The sequence below is a fragment of the Zalophus californianus genome, chromosome 17 (assembly GCF_009762305.2).
Source record: "Zalophus californianus isolate mZalCal1 chromosome 17, mZalCal1.pri.v2, whole genome shotgun sequence".
In the NCBI taxonomy this organism is placed as follows: Eukaryota; Metazoa; Chordata; class Mammalia; order Carnivora; family Otariidae; genus Zalophus; species Zalophus californianus.
Window position 1 is genome coordinate 33604229 of NC_045611.1, and position 27295 is coordinate 33631523.

At 53.0% G+C, this 27295-nt stretch overlaps 1 protein-coding gene across 2 annotated transcripts in view; it reads left to right on the forward strand.

Moving 5' to 3' along the window:
- Positions 1 to 27295, forward strand: part of ZNF423 (zinc finger protein 423) — a 326576-nt gene that overhangs the window by 96103 nt on the left and 203178 nt on the right. The window contains exon 3 of one of the 2 annotated variants that reach the window (XM_027620148.2): positions 11486 to 11686. The exons of the other annotated variant lie outside the window; for it this stretch is intronic. Within the exon in view, the coding sequence (XP_027475949.2) occupies positions 11486 to 11686 (201 nt within the window). The remainder of the gene's footprint in view (positions 1 to 11485; positions 11687 to 27295) is intronic. 2 annotated transcript variants of the gene reach the window in all.

Consider the following 27295-nt stretch of genomic DNA (forward strand, 5'->3'; position numbering starts at 1 on the left):
AAGGGGGGGGGGCGCCCTGCCCGGGGGGGGGGGGGGGGCCCTCAAACGTGTTGTGTGGGCCGTTGGCTTTGTTCTCTCAGCTGTCCTAGCATCTAGGTTTTTTGGAAACTTCTGGAATGTCTTACAGCCCGTTTGTGGGACTTGACACCCTTTTGTGGGCCAGCGGGAAATCTGTGGAGAGCTGGCAGGGCTTAGTGAGTGGATGAGGTTAAGCGGGGAAGGACCTCCATGGTCTCCCGGTGAAGCCCGCTGCTCGCATGGGCCCTTGGAGGAGTGGGGGGCCTGGCCGGGGGGGTTCAGTGGGGACCGGCTGCTTGCAAGCTGAGCGTGCCACCATTTGGCTTCTCCCTCAGTAGCAACAACATGGTGAGAACCACTCCATCAGACACGCTCCCCGTTCTCCAGGCACTACTTCAGTATTCCCTGGGACGCCGCTGCACACCAGGCTGTCTCCATGCCCAGAAACTTGTTAATTTTTAAAGGCTTTACACAGCATTTCCACTGTGGCTCTGGGCCTCCCGGGCCTGGATGGGAGACTGGGGTTGGAGGGCCACTGGGGAGGGGCGGGCGGCAGCGTCGGGATTACAACAGCAGCCCGGGAGCCTGGGCCCCAGAATTTGTGCAGGGAATCCTTGCCATCTCTGAATCTTGGGGCAGCGGGCAGGACCAGGGGCCTGTTCCTGGATTTGTGCCTGTTTGCAACCCTCCCCAGAGATGCCTAGACCTGTGGCTGGATCCACAGAGCACTTCCAGGTGGTTTTGTTCACGGGTTCGCTCCACAAATATTTCTTGAGCACCTGCTATGTGCCCCGTCCGATGCTGGGTGCTGGGTAGGGGGAGAGGGAGCAAGATGAGGGGGCCAATAAGGTCAACTCTTGTTGACCCTGCCCGCCTGGGGTCTGCTCATTGACACAGGAGACGGTCAGATGTCCTGCAAAGAAAAGACCGTGGCTGTTGTGACCAGAGCAGGGAGTGTTCCGAGCTCATGGGTGGCTGGCCCTGGAGGGGTGAAGGTTCCCTGAGCTGGGATGTGGACGGTGTGGGGGGAGTTGGCTGGGGGAACTTTTGCACATGTTCTGCTTTTGCAGTGGAACTCCTAGAAAGCACTGCCCCGTGGAGTCCCAGAGTCTAAAGCCGACAGAGTGGGCTTCCTTTGATGCATCAGAGTTATGCCCTCGGGCCGGCCCCCCCCGCATCAGGGATGAGTCACTAAGGTGTACTCTTTTAAAAATTGCTGCTCCACGGTCCATGCCTTCATTTGATGGGGGCGGCTGAGGTCCAGGGAGGCTGCAACGTGCTGGGATCCCCCAGCGACCTCGCTGTGGCCCCAGGGCTCTGGGCTCTGTCTGCACCGCCTGTGTTTGCCTTTGACTCTGAGCCACTCGCACAGCCTGGCCACTGGTGCAGTGTTTGGGGTACACAGTCCTTCGCTGCCCCCTTCTCTTCCCCACAAGGGGCTCCTCTTTCTGTCCTGGCCGCCAGGGGGTGATTTGTGCCCCAGCGTCCTTGCCTTGAGTCTTGCTCCAGGACCGGGAGCCATTAGGAGCGCCAGGCCACGGCGCTGGTCACAAATTAGCTGGATTTATCGAGCTCCCCACGCTGCCTCGCCGCCCTCCTCCCCTGCCTACCTCCGGCCCCGCTCCTCCATCTCCTCCTTCCCAGCAGCCGTCGGAGACCAAACATGACAGCAAGGAGAGGGCAGAGTGGTCACAGCCTCAGGTGGTCACGGTGCACAATTTTCGTGGTTCCAGGGTGGCTTTGTCCAACCGCTCTTCATTATTGCATGCGGCGAGATCAGTTTTATTAAGATGGTGAGGCTTGGAGGAGCGACACTGTTAACGACTTGCTGGAAAAATATAATCCCCCCTCCCTTTTGGTGGGGGTGCCTGTGGTTGCTTTTTCCCCCTTCCTGCTTTGTCCCTGTCTCGTTCCCTCCTCACCTACCACCTTTTCTTTCTGCTCCTTCCCTTGCCCATTGAAGCTGGGAGCTGGGTCTGGGGGCAGCTGCTGCCTCTCTCCGCCTTTGGGGTTGGGCTTAGCACTTGAACACCCTCTGGGAGGGTTGTCATGCATTCATCCTGCAGGTATGGACCCCAAAGGGCAAGATGCTGTTGATGGAATGTCAGGCTCACCTGGTTCAACAGCTGTGCTTTTGATCTTTGATGCACCTACAGCACCGAGAATAAGGGCCGCCACGCAGTAGGTGCTCAGTAAGTTTGTTGACTGACTTGATGTGTGTGGCGTTTGTGTTCCAGCTCTTGGGAGCTTGTTGCCCACCAGAGCCCCAGGTGGCAGAGACCTGGGGTGACCTGAGCAGGAGGAGGTGATATCATCCTCATTTTTCAGGTGAGGAGAGCGAGGCCCAGAAGTGTAAGCCACCCAGGTCACATGGTTGTGGACTTGACTGCAGATTCTAAGTCTCCAAAGAAAGGACGCTTCCATTGCCACCCAGCTAACAAGCTTCCTGTTTGGTGGGGAGGGAGCAGAGCGCCCTGGGCTCAGGGCAACTGTGGCTCCTGCTGGGCATGCTTCATGGCAAGGGCCCTCTAGGCTGCATTCAGCCCTCCAAGGCCTATTGTTTCGTCCACATCTTGCTTCCTAAAACTTGAAGTCAACATTTAAAAATCCAGGGATGTCACATAAAAATATGGATTTCCTTCTTTAAAAGAACAACAACAAAAGTCAGCTGATGTATCTGCACCGGGCATCACTTTTCCATATGGTGACCGTGTACATAGAGCATTTAAGCAGGGGCCACCCCCTTGGGTGGGTGTCTGTCTGCCCCGGCCTCCCCCACCTGATCTACTCATTTGTATAACAGTAGAGGGCACTGGAGTTGTGAGCTTTGGTCAATTCATGGGCTGAGTGATGGGGGAAGGGGGCCTCGCTCACCCATTTGAACCTCAGTTTTGCCTTCTGTACAATGGGTGGATTGGTACCATCTCCCTCGTGGGGCCACGGATCACTGGGTAAGGGATGCAAATGAATTAAAAGGTCTGGTCTGAGGGAAGTGATTACCATCCTCTACGCTGCTAATCATTTTCGGCTCAGGTTCTAGAATTCCTGGCAACTAAAGAGATACCCTCTGGAAGATTCTAGTCCTTTCTGTGGTCAGCCATGGGCCAGTGGAGAGGGAGGCCCGGTACCAGGTCCTGCATTGTCAGCCAGGGTGGGGCATCCCAGCAAGGCTTGTGTGGTGCAACCAAGTCAGATTCAGCATCTGACTGACCGTGGCTTTGAAATTCCATTCATGGAGCCCTCAGCACTGAGAGGGGACCAACAGATGCTCCCCCTGCCTCCCTGGCTCTCCCTCCTCCGACAACCATCCAGAAGTTGCTTCCTTATTTAAGAAGCAGAACTTGGACAGCAAATTATGTGTTAAAATATTTGCCTACAGCCCTGCTGCCAAGGGGACCCTTTAGGCTGAGTGTTAAATGTTACCCTGCTGCCCGCACTGCAGATATTTTAAATCTGAAGATAAATAGTGGCTGCCTCGTGGAATTTGGGGCCAGCCACGGATGCACAAGCAGAGTGTCTAATTGGGGTTGGCAAGCTCCTGGCCCACCCTGGGCCCAGCCCCTCCCGGCCTCCATCCCACCAGCGCAGGCATGCATGAGAAAGTGCTCACAGGCACTGAGTCCTTCTCTACAGGCAGAGCCCAGATAGTGAGCTCAGGTTAAGCTAGGGGTTCGACCTAGTGCCCAGGTTCTGGAAGTGCTTTCTCCCACTCTGGCCCTGGGGAACACGCTGCTAGAAACCCCCCCCTTTTTTTTTTTTAGGAAATAGGCAGGCTGTTAGGATGGAGTATGCGTTCTCTATTAAAGAAAAATGTTGCTCTAGGAAAAACGCTTTGGAAATGGTAGACACCTTCCTAGACTAGGAATTCTATGGGGAGCCGCCCAACTACATACAGGGGAACGTGCAGGAAAACGGGCTTGTGGATTGTAAAGGGAACATGTCTATGCTGTTGGCCCCGGGGGTTGGCTGCAAAAGACCCCTGGCGGAGGTCACGCTGTTTCCGGGGGGAAGGTGGGCTTGTCACTTGCTCAAGGTCATAGGACGTGGAAGGGGGGAGCCTGGACTTGAGCCCAGGACTGTCCTCTCCTGCTCCAGGGGATTTTCTTGTCTGTATGGACATTTTTGTGCCTTCGGGTGGCCCTGTGCCCTGACATTCTCCATCCTTTGGAGCCGACGAGGCTCCGCTAGACCTCCCCTGTGTCCCCAGCTCCTGTGTAAGTCACGATGCTGCAGGTACTGGTTGGAGTGATAACAGCACCAGTAAGACTGTGATCGTGGCTCCGCTTTTCTCAAGTTTTATTGCAGGCCAGGGATCAGGCTCTGTATAATATTACCTCATTACAATGATTGAACTTGTTCAGATTGTTCTCCGAGAGGGTAAGGGGCTTGTCCAAGGTCCCCCAGCTGTGAGGTGGTGGCATGTGGATCTGAACCCAGACGGGTTGGCTCTACAGTCTGTGATTCTTTTCCGTTCTTTGTCCGTCATCCCGCCGGTCCCTGCAGCATGACTCCGGCTGCCTGCCGCTGGTGTGTGCTCGCTCGATGAGAGTCTTTCCTGCAGTGGCTTGGCCCTGTCAGCCCCGCTGGACCCCTGCACGGCCCTGCCCTGTGCTTCCTGTACAGCTGGGCTTCCCGGCCGAGCCCTGGATGCGCCTCGAATTCACTGTCCAGCGGTTCTGATATTTGCGGCGGGGGGTGTGTGGATGGTGCCGCCACCGGTCGGAGTCTACTTGGGAGAGGAGATGAGAAGTGATGGGGGGCCGCGGTGGGGGCTGTCTGGTCCTCCGGGGGCCTCCCCATCGTCCCCGGGCACCATTCCTGGCTTCTGCATTGCTCTCTGCTCCCCGCTCCCCTGCACCCTTGCCCTGCACCTTTGCCTCTTCCCGCCTGCCCCGCCCCAGCCTCTTCTGGGCTCCTCTAGACCCCACAGGGCTCCCGGCCTCACACGTAATTCTTGCATCCACGGCCATCCGTTCAGGTGAGCCTCACCTCCACCTGTCTTGTCTCTTATGAGCAGGCTCTTTACTGATGATACGAACTCAGTGTCAGGCAGGGAAGGGACTTGCTCAGGGTCACTCATGGGGTGTGGTGGGGGTACTGCAGTGAAGACTGGGAGCTGGGCCCCTGACTGACGCTGGCCCAGGCCGCCGGCCCTTCCCACCTGTACCTCCCTTTCGGCATTCATGGATTCATATATTCGCTCATTCACCAAGCCTGTATTTGTTGAGTGCCCTTCTGGGCCAGGCTTTGTGTGGGCTTTGAGGCACCCAAAATGAATAAGGCTGGGGAGCACCCTACTCTGTATGTGGTAGCAAATGTGTGCATGTTATGCCTGGCACTCAGCAGATACTCCATACATGTTTGTGGGATGAATGAAGGAAAGAATGAATGACTGTGTGTGATTATTGGCACTGGTATATTTCATGCCTTTCGAGCTGTGCCCTTGTTGTCTCTATCCTGGGCTTATGGGGCTTCTCCTGGCTTCCGGCCTCCACTGGGCAGGTACTCAGCCCTGGGGCCCCAGAGGTGGGACCCCCAGTGGTCCCTGGTTAGTTCTCAAGGTGCCCGGGGCTCCCCGCTGGTAAGGGGAGGGACCCCCATGGTTCCTCCCAGGAAGAGACGGGGCAGCCTTCTCACTGAGGTCCCTGCTGGCTCTCGAGCTGGCTGGGGACCGGGGCCAGAGGGAGGAGACCCTCACCGGGGCTCGCAGACTGAGCCTCCCTCCTCCGGCCCTTGGGAGTGGTGGGGCCCCACCAGCCCTGACTCATGAGCTCCAGAAGCCTCGCTGAGAAGGTAGGAAATGTTCAGTTCCCAGACCTGGCGGCCTGCGGGCAGCCTGCTCCTGCCCCTCTGGGGCTGATCTCCTTTCCCTTTCTCCCGGCACCAGGCTCGGCCAGCTGTCCCTGGCTCGGCCCTTTCACAGACGTCCCCTTTTTGGCCCTCCCAGGCAGTGGTTAGGAGTCGAGATCTGTTGTCAGGAGGCCAACCTCTGCCCTTCCCAGTGTGCGTGACTCGTGTGTGGTCCTGAGTCGTGGCCTCCCCGTCTGCAGAGTGGGGATACCGACCCTACCTTTTGCATAGGATGGCTGTGATGAGGACACGGGACGCGGGTGTAGGCCGGTGCCAGAAATTGCTCCTCCTGTGGTCAGCATCACCCAGGGTGTGGGGGTCAGAGGGGGGTAGGCCGAGCCGCCTCCTTCTATCCCTGACTCAGTTTCTACTGCCTCTTCCCTCAAGAGGACGGGGGCCCATTTTCTTGCTCAGTGTCTCTTGCTGTGTACCCTTTCTGTAGGGTCCCACTGGCCTTCTCGGATTATCATCTTGAATGAAAGCCCTTGCTCGTGGGCAGTGGTTCCGTGAGGCTGCTTAGGCCTGGGATGGGGCAATGCATGGCTTTCTAATGAAAAGCAGTGCATCAAGGGGGTTTGTTACTCCTCCCTTTGCTCATAGAAAGTTCTGCAAACCCGTATCTTGGGCTCAGGGACTGTGGGATGTATGGAGGTGGTGCCGTGGGGTCCACCAGTCCAGGTGTTTCCTCTTCCTCCTGCTTTGAGAAAGAAGCTGGCGGGACAGAGTGGCCCCATCTTACGTTAGGCTGAACCGTTTGAGGTGGCCAATATTCAACTTCTTTGACCCACAAAGATGGCAACTTCATGTGGTTCAACCTAATGATACTTATCATCGCTTGTACTGATATTCGGAGACATGTTTCTTTGAAACCAATCTTTTCATTCGGTTGAACATTGACTGAGCCCCCCACCGTGTGTTCTGTCTGTACCAGGGGCTGGGGAGACAGTATTGAGCACAGAGCTCCTGCCCTCATGGAGCTTGTGGTCTCATAGGGGAGCATTCCTGCTGTCTATTGCTCTATAACAAACCACCCCAAAACTCAATGGCCTAAAGCAGTGATTATTATTTCACATAGCTCTGTGGGCTGAGTGGACTTGGTTGGGGTCCCACTTGGCATTTTTCATGTAGTTGCCGAGTGAGTTGAATCTCTTGTCATCTGAAGGCTCGCCTGGGTTGGATGTCCAAGATGGTGCACTCCCACGGCTGGCAGTTGGTACGGATGGGGGCTCTGCTGGTGCTGTCCACTGGAGCAACCACACTCTCTCCATGTGGCTTAGGCTTCTCATGGTATGGCAGCCAGGTACTACTAGGTAGTGTCCCAAGAGACCAGGAGACCCTGTGGAAGTTGCAATCCTTCTGACCTAGCCTCAGAAATCCCAGAACATTGCTTCCATTACATTCTAACGTCAAGGGAGTCACTACAGCCAGCCGGGCCAGAGGGCAATTGTGCAGGGGAATTAGATCCCTCTTCCTGATGGGCGAGTGCGGGTCTCGCTACAGAAGAGCGTATGGGATAGGAGGTGTTGCCGCTGCTGTCTTTGGAAAATGCAGGGTGCCACAGGGAGGCGGGGAGGAAGAAAGTTAACTTACCAAAGCATGAGTGAACACTGTGCCAAAGGTACTGGTGGCAAAGGGAAAGGCACTATGGGGTAGGAGTGCTGGGCATCCACATGACATTGGCGCTCAGGCCTGTAAGGGAGCCCCGTTAGCTGGGGGAAGAGTCCCGGGGGAACAAGAGTGTGAAGCCCTTGGTGGAACAAACTTGCAATCGAAGGGGCTGGAAGAAGGTCTGTGTGGCTGCGGGGCAAGTGATAAGTCAGTGAGGTTGGCAGAGCCCTTACTGGGCCTTCGGGGCCAGGACAAGTATCCTACACGTGACTGTGAAGGGTTTACAGATCCCTCAACCGTTTTTCATCGAGTATCTACCGGGGCGGGGCTGGTTTTGTGGGCAGGGTGGTTTTGCGTCCGACACAACTGTGTTTGAAACCTGCCACCGGTGGCCTTTCTTTGCACCAGTGTCCTCACAGAAGGTTCCTGGCAGGCAGCAGGTGCTCCAGAAAGGCGAGCTGCTCTTGGCGAACTCCTGGCCAAAGGAGTGCCCAAGTGCACATCGGTGTGCAGAGAGGTGTGCGTGTCGGAGGGCAACTAGGCTGTGAGTTGTCCAGTGGGGAGTGTGAGGCTGGGGAGGTGGGGAGCTTTGTCCACGGGCTTGGTGACCCTCAGGGAGAGGTCCCTATTCACCACTGCTCAGCTCCGGCCTTCCCAGGCAGCCCTGGGAGGACTGGGGTGGAGCAGAGGGAGGGAAAGGCTCCAGGGCCTGTTTTCGGGAAGTCCTTCCCAGCTCCAGAGGCCTGCATGGAGAAGAATGAGCTCCTCCGCCTGCGGACTTTGCTTCCTCCGGGCCGGCGGGGTGGTTGGAGAGACCAGCGGGTCACCCGTTGTTCAGGCCCAGAGATCACAGTGTCAGAAACTCGAAGCAGCACGTGGGATGGGGACTTAGGGCTGGTGGCAGCTTCTGAGCTCTTGCCTTCTCTGTGCTCACTCAGGCAAGGACTCGCAGGGCTGGGTGAAGGCAGGACCTGGGACGGGCAGGGCCACCCCTGACTAGCGAGAGCTGGATCAACGGAGGGGGGTAGGTCCATTCACTCAATCCCCCGGGCTTCCTGAGTAGCTGCTGTAGGAGGAGAGAGAGGTCTCCTGAGAATGAGGAGACCCCAAGGGTGCTCCAGGGGAGACATCACCCTCAGGGCTCTCCCCTCCCGGGCCTTGGAGAGCTTAGGGCTCCAAGAGGCCCCAGGCCTGTGGGAAGGGCGTGCTGCTTAACGTCAGCTTTGGATGACCCCCTAGAGCCTCTGTTTCCTCATCTGCAAATGGAAAAAGAGCACCATTTACTCTTTTCCCCTTGTGTGAGGTTCAGAGCCTGCGGGCAATGAAAGGGCGTTGCAGGGAGTAAAGCTGGAGCCGGATGGAGGGCTTCCTGTTTTGAGGTCCTGATTCTGCTGATGCAGAATACTGAATACTGGGTCTTCAGGGGGGTCCTGATATCCAACTTCTTCAGGCTGCTGGTCTTTTCTCTCAGGCTGCTTGCCTTCTTTCTCTCTGGCTTCCCGAGGGGCAGGCTGGCTGGCCGTGTGACCCCCTGGGACCTCAGAGGATGGGGGGCGCCCCCACCTTTGCCCGCCTCCCCTCCCCTGCCCCTTTGTGCGCAGCCACCTTGCCTTCCCATTAGTAGACAGTGGCAGGGGAGGTGACAGTTCCTTAAAACAGATTTATACTCTTGGATGACTTTATGGGTTTTTGCCTTATAAAAACCCAAGAGTTGACATCCTGATTTATCTACTCCTGAGTCAACAGGATGTACCAGATTTAAAGAGATCAAATGCATTGTAATGTTTGTGGTTCCAGTTGTGGATTAGATGAGCTATTATGGAAAGTGCTGCCAAGTAAATATGGCAAAAAAAAAAAAAAGTAACAAGGGGTAATTTAAATATGTCTATTAAATTGTGTGTTAAGTAAAGTAGCACAAGTGTGGTGCTGAATGTAACTTATTATCTGGAGAGTTCGTCTAGTAGATAAAGCGGGAACGATGTTTCTTTCCCTCCCCCACACCCAGAACATTTTTTTTTTTTTTTTTTTTATTAAGGAAAGAGACTGTAAACTAGGAATTTCAGAGATGGGCGCTTGACTGCGTAACCGTGGTTGTGTGATGACTTATAATATTGAAGGCTCCAAATGATATTTCTCATTTCTTTGCTTTCTATTTCTTGTCGCCACAGCAGCAGCCGATCAGATTTCCTGAGATAAATATGCTGCCTGGCTTTTAATGGGATTTCTGTATTGCCGGGAGTTGGCGTGTTCTGATAATAAAAGAACCTAAAAATTGTACATCCCTTAATTGGTAAGAAGAGAGATGTTTTGATGGGCCACAAATGGAAACATTGATTTTTACTGCCTCCGAGCAGTTGCAACAGCGTGTCATGCCACGTTCCCTGCCACGGAAGGCGGCAGCTGGCTCTCCGATGAGCTGATTTGTGTTCGCAGGTTCTTGATGTCGGGTGCTTGGAAGTGCGTGTTTTGTGCGGATGGGAGAAATAGAGCCCTTATAACATTATCTGTTTCTAAATTGAAATATTTATAGGACTGTGGCTTTCACCTCGAATCGAATGCATTCTTTGCCTCGTTTCTCTTTCTTGCTTTGGTGACTAGTCCTCGGGGGTTTAAAGGTTGTGTGCTGAAGGTTTTTGCTCTAACTGCGGTGTTATATGTGACATGCATGGGTGCACACGTGCTGGCACACACACCTCTTTACCTGTGTGTGTATGTTTGCATCAGCATCCTTCCACATAATAGAGATTTCTCTCTTTAGTTCACATCAGTGCTAATTTCTGGATGGGTAGATTGTTTCCCAGGACAGACCGTGGGAGATGTAACACGCCCTTGGATTTTCCAGTGTGAGTCTCTGTACTTTAATGAGGAAGTTTAATCCACTGACATTTATTGGGATTACTGATATATTCTCTGTGTTATATTTACCATGCTTTTTTGCACTTTGATTTACAAGTTCTTGATGTGTCCTATTAATCTCTCAGATTGAGGCTGTGCTCCATTTTCCCCAGCTGTGCAGGGAAGTGCAGTAGACAGGAGTCAGGATGTCGAGTTAAACGTCTGTCGGGTGCTGGGGATATCATGTCCCCCTACGTGGGTGTCAGGTGTCTCACCTATGAAATGGGAATAACAAGGCTGCCCCTCTCTGTGGGCAGGGGCAGGACCGCATGATGGTGTGAGCTCCCTCTTAGCTCTAGAATGTGTAAGCCTGGGAAATGGGGCTATGCATATATAATTGGGGCTTTGAAAAAGCGTGTGGAACACTACATGAAACGCAAGGCATCATTACATGATCATTAACTCACTTTTCTGTACAGTTTAGCCACTTGTCTGCATAGTGCTAAGTGCAGAATAGGTAATTTATTTTACAGAAATTGGTTGAATGATTCCAAAACTGGTTCTCACCTTCTAGGCTGATCCCAGCGCATGAGTGAGGGCTCAGATGCAGTTTAACTTGTGATTTGACTATCCGTGGTCTTACAAACACACGTGCTTCCTTGATTCCAGGATCAGGACATCTTTGCAAAGAACTGAGCCAACATCACCACATTGGGAGGCATGCCGTTGGATGGTGAACTTGGCTAAGAGATCTCCCTTGCTGTTAAATTGCAAGGCTTTGGGGTGGGGGGGGGACGAAACGTTTAGGTGCATCAGGAGCAGCTGATGGAGGCTCTGGAGAAATGTGTAAGAGAATTGGGTTTTCAGGAGACAAAATGCAAAGGCATTTTCACCTCTGTGATGGGTCATGACCCCCAGCATCCATGTGCAGGGGGAAGATGACAGGAAATCCCCCTAGAAGATTTGCACCAAGAATTAAAGGACCTAGTTGAGAATTATGGCACCACACGCTACAAAAAAACCCCTGTATATTAATATACTGAGAGGTGTCAAGAATAATGGACCCTGGGAGGTAGAGTAATTAAATGTATCTTAATAAATGCTGGGCAATTCTTTTAAAAACCTTTCCCAAGACCCCGTCAGCTGACATGGACTGTATTCTTCCTGTTGGCAGGAGGCCTGGAAGGAGAGCCGGAGTGTGATCGGAAAACCAGCCGTGCGCTGGAAGACAGGAACAGCGTGACAAGTCAAGAGGAGAGAAATGAGGACGATGAAGACATGGAGGATGAGTCAATTTACACCTGCGATCACTGTCAGCAGGACTTCGAGTGTCTGGCAGACCTGACGGACCACCGGGCCCACCGCTGTCCTGGAGGTAATGCTAAATAGCGCCAGGATTCTGACAGGTGGTTATATGGATAATTGGACATAGCAACAGCTTGAAGCCTCAAGTGAGATTAAAGAATTAATAATGTAATTTTACAGTTAATGTCATTTTATTATGGTGTCTTGGGTACCCTGTATCCGCCTTTTAAATAAAATTAAAAATAAAAGCAACAGCTTTCTGGCAGGCAGAGATTTGGGGGAAGCACCCCATTGCTGCTTCCCCCCAAACCGCCATCTCTAGAATGTGGGCCCAAGCTGGGAGGGTCTGCCCCCTGGATCTCTGCAAGGCCTTTTGGAAACCCAGCAATTAAGAGGTCGTTAGTGCAAAGTTAAGTAGCTTAAGTGTGGAAAGCTGCGTGAAGGAGTAAGCTCTGAGGCTGGGCTTCGATGGGATGGGGGGAATTTCAAAGGCCAACAAGAGCCCATGCAGAAGGGGACCTGGTTCTGCCTCTGTGCTCGGCCTCCTGCTTCTCTGAGCAGGAGAGGGCTGGCTGGGAAATAATCTGCCAAACCTGACTATGGCCCTGTTTCCTGTGTCCTGGCAGCCTCAGAGAAGGGGGCCAAGGCCATGGTTTTATAAGAGCGATTTAAGATGTAATGAATCATGTATGTCTGTGTGTCTGGGTCCTGTGGGTGGATGGAGTGGGAGAATGGGGGCCTCTGTATTGCCTGGGGGTGTGGCAGCCATGCTTACAGGGGCAAGGGGCCGACGCAGTTTCAGGCCCCGAGTGGGGAGTCCAGAGCATCTGTGGTCCGACATCTCTCTCCACGATGGCTGTTGATGCAAGGCTGCAGATGCCAGTTTGCGGGGAGAGGAACTAAAATCTTAGACAAGTATTCCAAAGGGGACCTGTCTCCTGTTTTTGGGGGGACCTTTGCTGGTAGGAAGCAGGTTGGGACTCAAAACTCTAGCTTCTTCTACTTGTCATGCCATCTTAGAAGTTTGCAAGCCAAGTGTTTGGGGAACTATGACTTTCCCTCTAGTGACGGCCGTACCTGCACAGCCCTGGTTAGACAAAGTCCCCTGTTCTCAACCTCTGGAGGAACCATGTAACCAAAAACAGTGGACGTGAGAGGATTCTCACAGTTTTGGACTTTTGGGGGGCTCAGGAAACCAAACCCCAGTCATTTGGAATTTGTGCAATTTCATCCACAGGCAGAGGTGACGGCCAACTTAGAAGCTTAGGATCAGAACTGGAAGGGACGTATGGGGTTGGCTTTTCAGGCCCCTCATTTCCCGAGGGGAAATACTGAGGCATGAGAGGGGATGGTGATTGACCAAGGGCACCTAGGGATTTGGTGGCCGAGCCAGGACCTCTCCAGGACCTGGGCTGTATACTCTCATTCTGCTCGAGAAAATAGTAGATGGCCTGTGTATTTCTTGATTTAGCCCAGAACTGAGGTGGAATCTTAATGATACGGGAATGAAATATTGTCCCTGACTTGGAAGACAATCAATGAATTGATCTTCTAATTAAAAGTGATTCTCTTTATTTTCGGAGTGTAAAAGAACCCGTGGGGCTTGCCTAGCATCAGCCCAGGCCCCCTCAGGACTCCTGTGAAGTGATGCTGCGTTGAGTCTCTGCAGCTTTTGGAGTGAGGCCCCATGCCCAGCACCACTCAGTTCTTCAGCACCAAGGAGATTCTCTTGTCTCTCTCCACACTTTCGAGAATGGTGGTGTTTCCAGGTGGCGAAGGGCCAGTGTGAAGCTTTGAGGCTGAATATCGGGGTGTTTTGCTGGAAATAGTAGCTAAATTGTGCTTCAGTCCTGGGCAGGCCTCTTTTCCCAGTGGCTTTCTCTTCTCTCCAGAGATGCGGCCTGGCTGACATCATGGTAACTCTGTCTGCAGGGCCTTCAGCCACCGACACTTCTGCCTGCTTCCTAGCAGGACCCCACTAACGACCTCCATGGGGACATGGGAGCCAGGAATCCCCAGGCCCTGGAGCATCGGAAGGGAGTCAGAAATTCCTTAAAGGAGTATGGGAAACGACCTTGCCTAATAGCATCCCTAAGAAATTCATTACCGCCCAGTAAAGGTGTGACCCAGTCTGGGAGTCTCCCTGACATGGAAGTAAAATGTCAGGAGTGATGTTCCCCCAGGTCTTAGGTTCTGAGGATTATTACCCAATGACAGGATAAACCACTGGGAATTGTGTGCATATTATTCAAAGCAGGTCCCTACCTCGGCCACCTGCACGTTCTCTGATCTGCAGTGGTTTCCCACTGTGTCCCCAGAGATGTTTCTGGAACTATTGGGGTGGGCATTGGGGCCTGTCTGACCGAGGGGGCTCTGATACCCACTCCAGTCAGAGCTGTCCACATTAAAAAGTCTTTGATATATTGGGCTTTAGCACAAGATGTGTGAAAATTGGCTTCTGCTTTAAAAACTTGGAACTGGCGCCAAAATGCAATAGCAGGTCCTCCCAGGCTGGGCTCAGGGGGCTGCTGGATGCTCACCATTGGCCATCCAGCCGCTGGACTAGGGACGAAGCAGGCGGGCAGTGTGGCCACTTTGTCACCCTGGAGGGAAAGGTGGACCCTCAACAGCCTGACAAAGACCATTTCAGAGAGGGCCACGCTCTGCTGAGGCTGGGCAGGCTCTGGGTGCTCAGCAGATGTTTCTGAGGGAACAAACAAGTCTTGTTTGGAGGGAAGGTGGGGGGCCCTCCCTGCTTTTGAGAATTTGGGGCCCAAGGGCAGCACCACCTGTCAATCCCGCTGTCTACTCCTCCTGGCATCGGAATTAGGCCTTGGGTGTGAACAACAATCGTCCCCACTCATCCCCTGCTGGGGGCAGTCAGAATGTGGAGACTGCACACCCCTCACCAAGCAGGTGTGTCCCGGGGAGGTGGGGTGTGTTTGTGGGACGCCATCTTGAATGTGCTTCTTTTAGAAAACTGCTTTAAGAGGGTGATCTCTTGGCTCTTTCTGTGTCTTTCTGTGGCCATTGGGGTGGGGGTGGAGCAGTGCCTCGTTCCATCAGAATCTGGGAGAGTCGCTGAGGTTTGGAGATTTTCCGAGGTGGTGGGAAGCTCCCCATGGAAGCGGGGGGGGGGACTTCCTGCCAGGATGGCATTGGTGGCATGCAAAGGGAGGGTAGGCCCCTGGAACTCTGCCCTGAGGAACCCTCACCTGCAGAGATTCTGGAGCTTGAGAAGGCCCCCTCTCCATCGTCCCTTCGTGGGAGTGCTTCTGCTGGGGCCAGGAGAATCTGGTGAAGCGTGGACTTCAGAAGCCAGCCCTCTTTCTCCCCTTTCCCTTTCTGTCTTCCCATTCGCGTCGGAGAAGAAACCAGCCTTAAACCCACAAGGCATCAAATGTTGCATCCTTAGGACCCGAAATGAGATAAGCCAAGAGCCGTCCGCTCTGTGGATACTCACATCCCCAGGAGCTGATTCCTCCTTGTTCTCCTGCAGACCTGGCCCACAGGGTGACATGTTTACGGGCTTGGCGTCGGGGGCATATGCCATTTTGCATTCTGCATTTGTTACTGAATGTTTTCTGAATGGATTCCCACGCTGCGACATGATCTTCTCCATTATCAGCAGCACTCAAGCAGATGAAGTTTGGGTTGCAGGTCCTGTGTCCATATACTACAAAAATATGAAATTTAGACCGGTCCGCCAGGAGATGAGGATTTCTACAACAGAGTGGACAAAGGCTGACTTGATGCCTGTGCTGGGCTTGTCTGTGCCTCATGGAGCATCATTTGTGGGCCCCAGGTGAGGAAATGGCCAGAGCGTTTGGTGGCTCTCTGAACTGATGATAGAAAGTTCCCCTTACTTCGGGCCCCACTAACTGGAACGATGTCAGAACAGGGAGTGAGCTGAAGTTTACATTGACCCAGTTTGTGAAGTGTCGGCCAAGCACGTGTGGACCCTATCAGCGGTGGCAGGGGGTGTTTTTCATCATCTTCTAGAAGCCCAGAGGACTTCAGTTGCTTTAGAAAGTATCTCTGGGAACTTCCTGGGGCACCATGGAAGCAGCTACTACGAGAGGTTTGATTTACCCAGGGGCTGATTCCAATTTTTTATGTGCTCACTGAAGCAGGTCGGCTGTGGACCTTCAGTCTGGATTCAGGTGGAATGTTTTACGGCTTTCTGGGACGAAGACTACCTTTTCAGGAGACGCTGTGATTTAGACCGACGGCCGCTTTGGCCCAAATTAATGAAGCTGAGTGCCCGAGGACATTTGGGTGCTGGATCTGTGCTGTTATAATGCTTTAGATCGTACTCTTCTAGGGACGTTCCTCCTCGTGTCAGGACTGGGCTGTCTGCAGGGATGTGCACTGTGCCAGTCGTGGAACGTGGCAGCTCCCCAGGGCCGGAGCACCCGACGGCTTTTGGAGATCTCTAGCCTCTTCGCTAAAGGCACCGCTGGTATGATTTGGGTTTTCATCATAGGTAGGGAGAGGTAGGCAGATGGAGTCTCTTTAGAAAGACTGAGGTTTCTAACTCTGGGCCCGTTCAGGTACTTGCTCTGTGGAATAGAAATAGTCTTCAGGACCAGGTTGAAGCCAAGCATTGGTTTCTTCCTCCAGGCACCATTCCGTGATCTCCGACGCAGACCAGGCTCCTCACTGGGCACAGAGAGGCATCCTTGAAGCATACGGGGTCCCTGCCATGCCCCCAACCCCCAGGGCTCCATGTGTGGGCCGCAGCCTCCCTGACTGCTCTCCCCACAGTCCTACCCCCGACACAGTGCATAACATGGGTCAGATTCTGTGATTATTCTGCAATAGTTTTTTTTTTTTTTTTTAAAGATTTTATTTATTTGAGAGAGAGCGAATGAATGAGTGGTGGGGAGGGGCAGAGGCAGAGGGAGAGGTAGAAGCAGACTCTGCACTGAGCAGGGAATCTGATGCGGGGCTCGATCCCAGGACCCTGGGATCATGACCTGAGCTGAAGGCAGACGCTTAGCCGTCTGAGCCTCCCAGGCGCCCCTCTGTGATAGTTTTTAATGTGTTTATCGCCGGTCTCTGCCACTACTGTTGAGCTTCAGGAGGACAAGAGCCGTGTCCGTTTTTTTTCCTGTTATGCCCTAGCCCAGTGCCTGGCACACAGTGGTGGTTAATACGTGCTTGTTGGATGAAGGAATGATCCCACCTGGTCCTCCTAACCGTCCCAGCAGGGAGATCCCATTTTTCACCATTCATCCCCATCTTACACATTGGGCAGCTGAGGCTCAGAGAGTGAGGGGATCTTGCTGAAGTTTAGAGAGCTTGAGCTAAGATTCGAGGTCTGAACAGCTCACACAGAGAACATAGACCAGGGACAGTGAACGATTTCCAGCTAAATTCCAGACAGACATGGCTTTTTTGAATGCTCAACTTAAAAAAAAAAAAAAAAAGATGGAGACGGAGAGGGATTTGTTCAAATAGCAACAGCAAAAAAATGAACTCCCTGTGGGTTAATTTTGCTGCTCCCCCTTCAGCTGCCCCCCACTTCCTGAGGACTGGGACCGAGGAGTGTTTCCCCAGCCCCTTCGGAAAGGCAGACCCGCCTTTTCTGGCCAAGGTGAAATGCTGCTGTGTAAAAAGCCGGGTGGAAAGTTAATTACACCCTGGTTTGTTCAGCTGTGGCCAGAGTGACCTGTGGGCCCTAATTACAGGGCTGGGGCTTGCGTGAAGGTTGGCACCTTTGCCAGCCTCCTTCCTGCCCGCCGGCTGGCGGGATCTTGCCTTTGTGTGCCGGCTCAGGCCCTTTCTCGCTCTGACAGCATGGGTGGGGCCCCTCCCTGCCTTATTGCTTGGGGCGCCCCTCGTACTGGTTCCATTTGGACAGAGCAGAGTCGGCATGGGCAGCCGCTGGGCAGTGCACTGCCAAGTGCACAGGTGCAGGGCGCGGGTTCCTTCTGCCCATGGGGAGCATGCACTGCGCCTTGGTGTCAGCCGGCGTCTCGCAGTGCAAAAGGCCTGGGGGCTTGAGCACAATTAATACCCCCGCATCAAGAGCTTTCCTCCATGCAAACAGCATCCAGCTAGAAAACGCGGAGCAAAGAAGGATCCTGCTCATGTAGTCAGAGAATGTGTAAAGACCAGGCAACAGACCCAGGAAGCCACTTTCAAATGTTTGGAGAGGACAAACAAACCAGCAACATCAACTATGGAGGGACACAGAAGAGACTTCACTAAATGAGGAGGCAGACCCTCTTCCTGGGTGGAAAGATTCAATATTGTAAATAGGTCAATTTCCCCTGGATGAACCTGTTAACTTTACTTAGCCTGTGAAAGTAACAATGGGATTTGTTTAGAAATGGACAAGCTGATTCTAAAGTTCATCAGGAACATAGGCATGCAGGGAGAAGAAGGAGAATTCTGAACAAGAGGAGTGATGGGGAGGGCTGGTAACCAGACCAGATTTTAAAACACATTCTGAAGCCCTAGGAATCTAAGTGGTGTGGGACGGATGAGGGCCCGGAAAAGAGAGCAGAAAGGGATGTGAACAAAACTGGAAATGTAGTGTATGAGAGAGGTGTCACTGCATCTCCACGGAGGACAGATGGATCACTCAGTAACCGGGATTGGGGTGCCTTGTAGCCATCCCGGAGAACGGAAATGGGATCCCTCTCCTCTGAAAGCTGAAACAAATCCCAAATGGATCAGAAATCTAAACAGAAAAAGAAAACTTGAAAATACTAAAGGAAAACGTAAGTGGGTTTTAAAAGAATATGATAAGATCAGAGTGGGGAAGCCTTTTCTAAATATAACCATAAACCCAAAAGCCGTAAAACAAAAGACAAATATTTGACCACATAAAAATAAAACATTTCTGCATAGCCAAAACCACAATAAACCAAACCAAAGACACATATAAAGGGCAAAAGATATTTTTCCTTAATGTGTAAGAAACTCCTACCAACACTAAGAAAAGAACCAATAAGTCAACAGGAAAGCAGGGCGAAGTCTGGGCTGTCTGAGGTCAGCCCCTGCTCGGAACGATTGGCGCCCCACTGGTCTTCAGATATTTTGAATATCTCCTGTGCGCAAAGTGGAACCAGAAAGAGATACACTAATGAGATCTTACACATTGAGGAAGGAACCTTATTGAGAATAGGAGAACTGTCAACTTTGTTTAAAGATTTATTTATTCATTTGAGAGAGAGAGAGAGAGAGAGAGTGGGGGTGGGGGAGTGGGGGCAGGGGGAGGGGCAGAGGCGGGGGGGGGTAGAGAGAGAGAGAGAGAGAGAATCTCAAGCAGACTCCACACAGAACCTGATGACGTGGGGCTCCATCTCACGACCCTGAGACTGTGACCTGAGCCAAAATCAAGAGTTGGACGTTTAGCCAACTGAGGCCCCCTGGCACCCCGAGAACTGTAAATTTAGACCACAAGAAACTACCTACTATTTTTAACCTGCCAGATTGGCAAATATTTACAAGCCCACTGTGCTGGTGAGGACCTATGCCTTGATGCCAGGGCTTGGGGTCTTGTTCTCCTCTCTGTCTCCAGGGTCGCGTTGGCCTTATAGCTAGAGCACATAGTAGGTGCTCAAGAAAAGTTTGTTGCTCTTGTTGCCAGGGAGGCCACACCCTCCATGAGGGAAAAGCTGTCAGCAATTAGGCAGGTATGAGCTTGTAAAGAGAAAGGCTCCATGAGCCATGCCTGGATATAGTAGGACTTCAACTAATGAATCATCAGAAGGGAGAGTTACAGAAGGAAGAGATGCTTTACGCATGGAGCAAGTATTGAGCACGTGCTATGTGTAGGGACCCTTCTGGGTGCTGGGGATGTAGGAACTGTTTATTTAAATAAAAGGTAACCCAGTGGAGAAGGTATTCACTTCACAAAAGCATTCCGTGACTTGTAAGGTGACGTGCCCTGGGTGGCCTTTAAAGAGCTGGCTTTCCCAGGGTCTTTAAAAGATGTTTCCAGGGGCACCTGGGTGGTGTAGTCGGTTAAGCGTCTGACTCTCGGTTTCGGTTAAGCGTCTGACTCTCGGTTTCGGCTCAGGTCGTGATCTCAGGGTCGTGGGATCGAGCCCCGCGCCGGGCTCCACGCTGAGCGGGAAGTCTGCTGGAGATTCTCTCCCTCTGCCCCTCCCTCCACCCCTGCTTGTGTGTGCCCTCGCTCTCTCTTTCTCCAAATAAATAAATAAATCAAAGATGCTTCCAGATATAGAGATGTCGTCTGAGGGGTACCTAAGAGGATGCTGACTGTGTGCGCTGTCTTGTGAGCTTGCTGCCATTTTGGAGGAAAGCGGATAGGCGGGGTGAGCCACCGGCCAGTCTGGGTCTGCCCCGCCTGTGGTGAGATCAGAACCTTCCCTAAATTGCCTGCTCCCTGCCCTCCGAGTGCCCCACCAGAAGGTGCCTGGGAAGCCGGCAGGCTGCCTGGGACCGCGGTTCTCTCTGGGCTTGGGCAGCTCTGCCCTGGCTCCTGGTGGTCATGTGGAGGGGAGGTGCTTTTCAGATGCTGGTGTGATTATTCACCTCGTGTGGGGCCCACAGGTTTACAGAGTGTATCCCCCCTTGACTTGATTATGTGGAGCGAACGCTGCTGTCATGTTGTGGGGCCTGTAGGTCTCTCCAAAAATTGGACACCACATCTAGCAGTATAGAAGGCAGGGGTCAAGGTGGGAAGAATCCATATGTCTCTTGGTTTCCACGGGAAACGGTGTGTCCATGTGTGTGTTCTGAGGTTTCTGAGGGCTCTCCAAAGTGGAGAGGATCTTTTCCTTCTGTTCCACCCAGCTAGCCTGACTACCCTGATGGGTTTCTGAATCATTGTGCCCAAGGGTGGGTTCCTTTGTGTCCAAGGTGGGCCAGAGTGGAATTCAGGTGTGGTGCCCGACACGGGGAAGGTGTCTGCTGCAAACACCCCTTGGGATGAGCCTCAGTGAGGGGACCCTGCAGAGGCCTTGGGAGAGTGATGGGGACTGGCCCGGGGCCGGCCCAGTCTGGATCCTGGTTTCCTCTCCTTTCCTGGCAGCAGCCAAACCTTCCGCTGGCTTCCTGTTGTTCGGGCCAGGATGTACACCCAGCGGGACCTCAAGGTCCTGGGAGGAAAAGACAAACCCCAAGCTGGCCTTCAGGCTGGTTGCGTGTGTATTTCTGGGTCCAGCCTGCTGTCATCCATTTCAGCCTGGAAGTTTCCAGAAGGCACATGTCGTGCCAGCAAGTTGTGATACCATACCCACTGTGAGCCTGGGGCTGTGTGCACGTGTGTGTGTGTGTTTGTGACAGAGCGAGACAGAGAGAGAGAGTTTCTATTAACAAGGAATGTATAATCTAGCTGGAAAGTGAAGTCGCCATGATCCTTTGGGCTGCCTGGCGCATAGTAGGTCTCAATTAACGTGCTATGTGCATACTCAACTCCAGCTGACAAGCAAAAAATGCAGATTCATGGGCTCAGGGAACTGAGAAGTAAGACTGGCTTCAAGCATGACCCTCCAAAGGACATGCTCCAAGGCTCTCTCTACAAACCCCATCCCCAGGTGTTCAGTGGCTGGGGTGCTGCCTCCAGGATTCCACCCTCCCGCCTCAGAGAAAGAACAGCCTCTTTCCAGTCACCAGGACAGGAGTCCTGGGGTTGACTCCTAGCGGAGTAGCCATGACCAAGGCTCATCCCCGAAAGCGTCCCCGAGGCCAGGGGAGACAGACATGCGTAGTAGCTCAGGGTGGTGGCAGTCGAGGGCACCTCCATACAGACCATGGGGACTGAGAGTTGGGGAGGGGCCTCCCAGGATGTTTTCTGTAGGAGGAAGGCGTGATGTGCAGGCAAATACGGAGGAATACAATCATTGAATCCAATGCCAGATTGCCGAGTATCGATGGTCAAGTCCATTCACTTTGCTCTTGATGGAATCTAGCCATCTCATCTCAGAATTTTAGGGAGGCAGACATAGAGTGCTCTGTTAAAGGGTGTTGTAGATTCTCAGCTCTGCCTACATCTCTCCTCCTGCCACCTTAGCCTGCCCCGGAGCCCCCCAGGCAGTCTGAAAGCCTGGAGTGGGCCAGGCTCTTCAGTGAGATAGGACTTGTCCAAGGTCACACATGGAGGTGGTAGCTTAGTTAGTGTGCCCCCTCTTCCCCAGGAGGTGGCTGGTAATACCCGGGAGGCAGTCCAGTTTCCAGGATGGCCAGGGGACTGGTGTGGGACCCACAAACCTCACTTCATTTGGACTGGACTTTTTGTTTGCTTCCTGCGGAGTGACTTGGACACTTGAATTCTTATAAACTTTGTGGAAGTTGTGCTCCTCCCTTGGGGGGGGGGGTCCCACAGAGGCTGGCCCACCCTCCCCTCCCCAACCCTCTGCCTCTTGTCCCTTTGGGGGCAGAGTTCTGGGAAAAGCAAGTCATGCCCTGGTGGCATCCCCCGGCTACTGGGCCTCCGGGACATTGTGTCCAGGCCTTGGACCCCCGCTGGAGAGAGTTGGTCTGGCCTTGAGGCTTGAGTGGCTCAGGTGCCCAGATGGTGTGGAGGGGCAGCTATGAAATCAGTCTGCTTTGCCGGCTCCTGAGAAACCCAGGGTGACCCCAAGTCACATCACCCACCATCAGCTTCAGGGGGAGGGAGGGGGACAGATAAAGTATTCCAAAGTTGCAATAACAAGATGTTTTTCTTTGTTCTATAGGTATTTCAGTAATAAGTGTTTTCCCCCAGTGGATACATATATAGCTCCCAAATCTCAGCATCACTGAGCAAACCCAGGGTCAGTTATGAGGTGCTCTGGTCAGTCCCTTTCCCGTCAAGACTACAGTTCATTAGTCCAGCCCTCCTCGCTCCTGCCTGCCAGTGCTGTCACTGATGGTCAGGACACAGGGACCAGAACCCCTCGGAGAGGCCCTGGTGCTTTCTCCCAAGAGGTGCGTGTGGATTCCTCAATCTGTTGGGCGTAAAGACCTGACAATTGTGTTTCCTAAGTCATCAATCTTGGTTTCCTCCAATTTGAGGTTTGAAAAGCTTTGAGAAATGCCTGTCAGTGAAGATCGGAATAGCCTTCAGCTGGATCCTGACCTGGTTTTGGGGTACAAGGGGCAACTAGAAAGTAATGTTCTCCATGAGTCCTTTATTAGAGCTGAAAGCTATCGGTGGTGTCTTCCCGTGTCCCTTACTTAGGCTACAACTCCCCGTGCCCAAAAGAAGAGAGCAAACCACTGCTCAGAAGAAAAATGTGTTCTTTAAAATCACAGCACCCCCTGGTATGTATTCATTCATTCATAAAGCACCTACTATGAGCTGGGAACTATTTTTGACACAGGGGATAGAGTAGTGAGTGAAACGGACAGTATTTCCTGGCCTTCTGGAGCTTACCTTTGATAGCACCTAGCCCCTCGCAGGCTTTGGCCACGAGATTCTTAAACTGACCCGCATGTAGTTATTTTGTTCTAAAGAACCGCCTGGTTCCCTCTGTGCTGTAGCTGAGTCCTGGCCAAGGCCCGTGTGAGCAGTATGAGCGGGGAAAACAAGTAGCAGGGTCCCTGCCAAAACGGTTAGTGTGCTCAGAGGCTGTGTCAGCAGAAGCAGGACGGGGAGGCGAGAGCTCAGTCCTACATGTTGCTGGAGAGACCGGGGCTGGGAGGGGTTCAGGGGAAGATGGAGAGGGGGGGCGGTCCTCAAAGCCATGTTTGCAGTTTGGGAAGTTAGGCTTCTCGGTGGCTGGTATCAGAAAACTCATCCCTATTTTGCTTCAATCAAGTAGGGGAATTTAGTGGCTCGGTAACTAGAAAATCCAGATGTAGTTAGCACCAGCTTCAGGTGTGGCTACATCGAGGGACCCTGGCGAAGGCTTTGGAACCCGGTCTTCCTGCATCTCCTGGCTCCGATGAATGTTGTCTTGGCTTTTGGCTCAGGCAGAATGGAGTGCTCTGAATGGCAGACCCAGAGATGTTCCCCAGAGGAATCCAGGGTGCTGCTAGCAGAAGAATGGGGTGAGGGGGGGATGGATGCTCTTAGGCAGCATCAGCCCAAAGAGGGAAGGAGCTTATGCCATTTAACCAAAGAGTCCAGAGTAGGTGACCTGACCTCAGGGGTGGGATTGAGCATGACCAGTCCCACCAGTGCAGAGGCCATCTGCTCCTATGGTGGTGAGCCAGTGGTTGGTATCTTTACTATCACTTCTGGGTAAAATGTATGGTTGGATGGGGCTGAGCAGTGGGAGCTCTGGTGGAAGCTGGGCATCAAAGCAGTGGGGGAGCAAGGGGGAGCAAGAACAAAATATAAAGTTGCTTTTCATATGTAGGCCAGAGTGGGTATCCCTGTGGCCCCTTGAATTGGTCTTGGTTCTGTCCCTTAGAGCACCAAGATTGATGGAGAGAGGGGTTCCTCCGAACCTTGAGATCCTGTGATTGGCATCCCTCAAATGACACCCTAAACACAGGAAAATAAAGAACATCCCCAAACAAAATGAGAAATCAACCAAATTTATCTCCTGCTGCCTCAGGCGTGTGGTTCAAGGAGTGCAGCCAGCAGGGGATCAGCCTGGCCTGGCCTTAGAGAGGGAGTTAACAACTGCTTGTGATGCTGCGGCGAAGGCTTGGTGGGGCTGGGGGTGCGGGTGTGGGTGGGGGCGGGGCCGGGGGTGCGGGTGGGGGCGTTTCCGGACCGGGAAAGGAGCAAGGAAATTCGAAATTTAACTCTGGCACTGGTCTAAAATAAAGCCGAACTATTGGTTGAGTGTTTTGGCAGTGTTTTTAAACGCTGTGTGTGCCAGCTCAGGGAAAAAATGTACAGGGGATTATAAAATGCTTCATTTTGTGTTAAACAGTTTTATTTTGGAGTTGACTGGCTAGAATTTGGCTGCCTTTGGGAATGACATCATTGCTCTGGGGAGGGGGGCATCTGGGAAGACTGGGGCTGTGAGGCAGCTGTGCAGGTGGGGAGAGGTGGCCACTGGCCTGGGGGGAGCACACATACCCGGGCCCCTCCCCCACCCTGCCACCATGGATGCCCGAAGTCCCGGCCTGGCCTAGTGGTTGGCTGTGTGTGTGCCAGTACTGCCAAGTGGCAGAGGGTGACAAGACCAGATCTCCTGGAGCAGGTCTGACCCCTCGGAGGACTGGTAGGGGCTGGGTGGTGAGGAGGTGGCAAGAAGGTGGTGGAGGGCAGGGGGTAGGGGGACTGGGGAGGAGAGATGGTTGGCATCTGTCTGTGGCCTTCCAGTTGCTTCCCCGCATCTGACCCTAGGGCTGCCTCCACGTGACTCTGCCCCTCTCCTGGTGCACTTAGGATGAATCCATTTCACGGCCCCAGGCCTGCCTCTCCTACTCCCCCTGAGACTGCTTATTCCTGCCCCAGGGCCTTTGTTCCACCTCTTCTCTCCACCTGGATGCTCTTTCAGGTTTGCCCAAGGATCTCCCCTCCGCTTCCCTGTGGGGCTTAGCTCCAGTGCCCCATGCACAGAGGGGTCCTCTTTGACGCCCCCACTCCCCAGCCTGAGTAGTTCTCCTTCACTCCGTCTATCGAATCGGCCCCTTTGATTTCCTTTCTGGTAATTCTTTTTATTTCCCATTTTCTTTTTGATTTTTTTTTTTTTTTTGGCTTTGCTATTAGAAGTTGACCCTCTTGAGAACAGCGGTGCGCTCACTTTCTCATGCCTGTATCTGTCTCTGGCCTAACACGGGCCCAGCGCATGGTAGGTGCTCGGGAAATATTTATTGAACGATTTGTTGGACGTGGTGCCAGGTTGTTCCATTTGTCACTCCTGTGGGTGGTTAAGGCCCAGGGATTCTTGTGAACGGTCTCCCGTGGTCTGGAGAGGAGCCTCCATGGTGTGCCACCAAGCACATACCTCCCTTCCTGGCCTCAGAAACTTCTTCCCACCTGCACCCTGAGACCATAAGACAAACCAGAGGACGTATGCCGCTCTTCCAGGGGATAGGGATGTTTTGCATGCTGGACCTCTAGTTTTTTATGAAGTCCCTGCTACGTGCCAAGCCACGGTAGGTGTTAGGGATATAGCAGGTCCCTGCCCTCAGGAAGCTTTTGTTCTGGTGGGGGAGATGGGTAATGAAGAGGTAGATGGACAAATGCCTAATAAACCCTGGGGTGCACATGGGGAGCACAGGAAGACCTGAAGGTCCCCGGGGTGGGATTTGAGGAGCACCAGTGGAGTGTCTGCATGTTGTGGGGTCCGGCCAGGGTGGTTTGTGCTCCCCACGGCGGGGTGGCAGAGTTGCAGGGAGAAGTGCCGAGTCACAGAGGGAAGGGCCTGGGGAGTCCGGGGTGGGAGGGGCGTGGGTACCTAGGGAGGCTTTGCCCTCTGACCACCTTTGCCACGGGCCACTTGCCTCATCACTGATTCTGGTTTTGGTTTTTTTGTTAATCTCTCGTCACTCTCACTGATGACATATTTTACACTGCATCCTCTAAGGGCTTTTTATTACTATCTTCACAAACACCTTGTGTCGACACATTTACTTAAAAATTGTTTAAAAGATACCCCCTTAGTCAGGGTCCCAGCAGAAAACAGATGGTGCATTCAAACGAGGTAATTGAAGAGCATTTAATAAGGGGCCTTTTTTTACGGAGGTGGGTAGGTCGAAGGGAGGGATGGGGGAGCATTTTTGGGACTTCCTGGCCATGTTGGAGAATGTAATGGGGCATGCGGAGGGGCTTTTGTTGGAACCTGGAGAAGACTGCCCCTGTAGCTGTGAGGTCCCTGATGACAGGCAACCTGTGACAAGCCAGGGAGCATGCCAGGAGAATAAATACCCCGACTCTGTCCCCTCCTACCCTCCAGTCTCTGCCGGACCCATGGGCTAAACCTAACAGGAGCCCCAAAGCAGAGGAGCCTGCTGGTCAGCTTCCTGGGATGCAGAGCAGGATGGAGAAGGGAGGAGGGTGGATCCGGAAGGGCCGATGACCAGCGCCCTCTGCATCGCCCCTGTCCCTGGGGCCAGCTTGGGTGCTGCTGAGAAGTCAACTTTTGGAGATGAACCCCAGTTTATAAAAGGAGAACTTTTCCCGTGTGAACTTGTTTGGGGGTGTTGGAGCTACGTGTTTGTCTTGGAGCTTGGGGTTTTGTCAGGTTGCCGCGGGGCTTTTGGCTTTCGGTGTTCTCTTTCCCTGGGACCTGGTAGTAGTCTGTGACTCAGTCTTGCGCCATCAGGCCGCAGATTATGGGAACAGAGGAGCAGATCTGTCAGACGTGAGGCCTGGCTCCTGGCAGGTAGAGCTGTTCAGATCACGGCCTGAGCTGCCAAAACTTTGTTATTTGCATAAATGGAGAATGGAATAGACTCTCATTCCGATTAACACCATTTACTGCTTAACTACTGGAGAAATTGGCAAGGAGGGTACTCTGTGGCCGTCACCCCCCTCAACGGTGCCATTCCATTTATGGCTTCACCGGGGACAATGGCAGGGGAGAAGTCAAGGAAAGCAGGAAGGTCAAGGATGCTTCTGAGGAGCCTCTTTGTTCATTATGTATTTATACTGCGCATGGTTTCCATTCGCTGGCTGCACCGCTCCCGGGACCCCCAGAGGATAAGGCAAGGGAACCTGTGCTCCGAGCACCAAAGCTATTTTTATTTGTGCGCAGGGCAAGGTGACGCGGCTGCTGCAGGCTGAGGTTCAGCTCTCCCTGACACACAGAATTGGATATTAAGGCGGAATTAGAAGCTTGAGTCCAAGGAGATCCCTTGTGAGTGATGC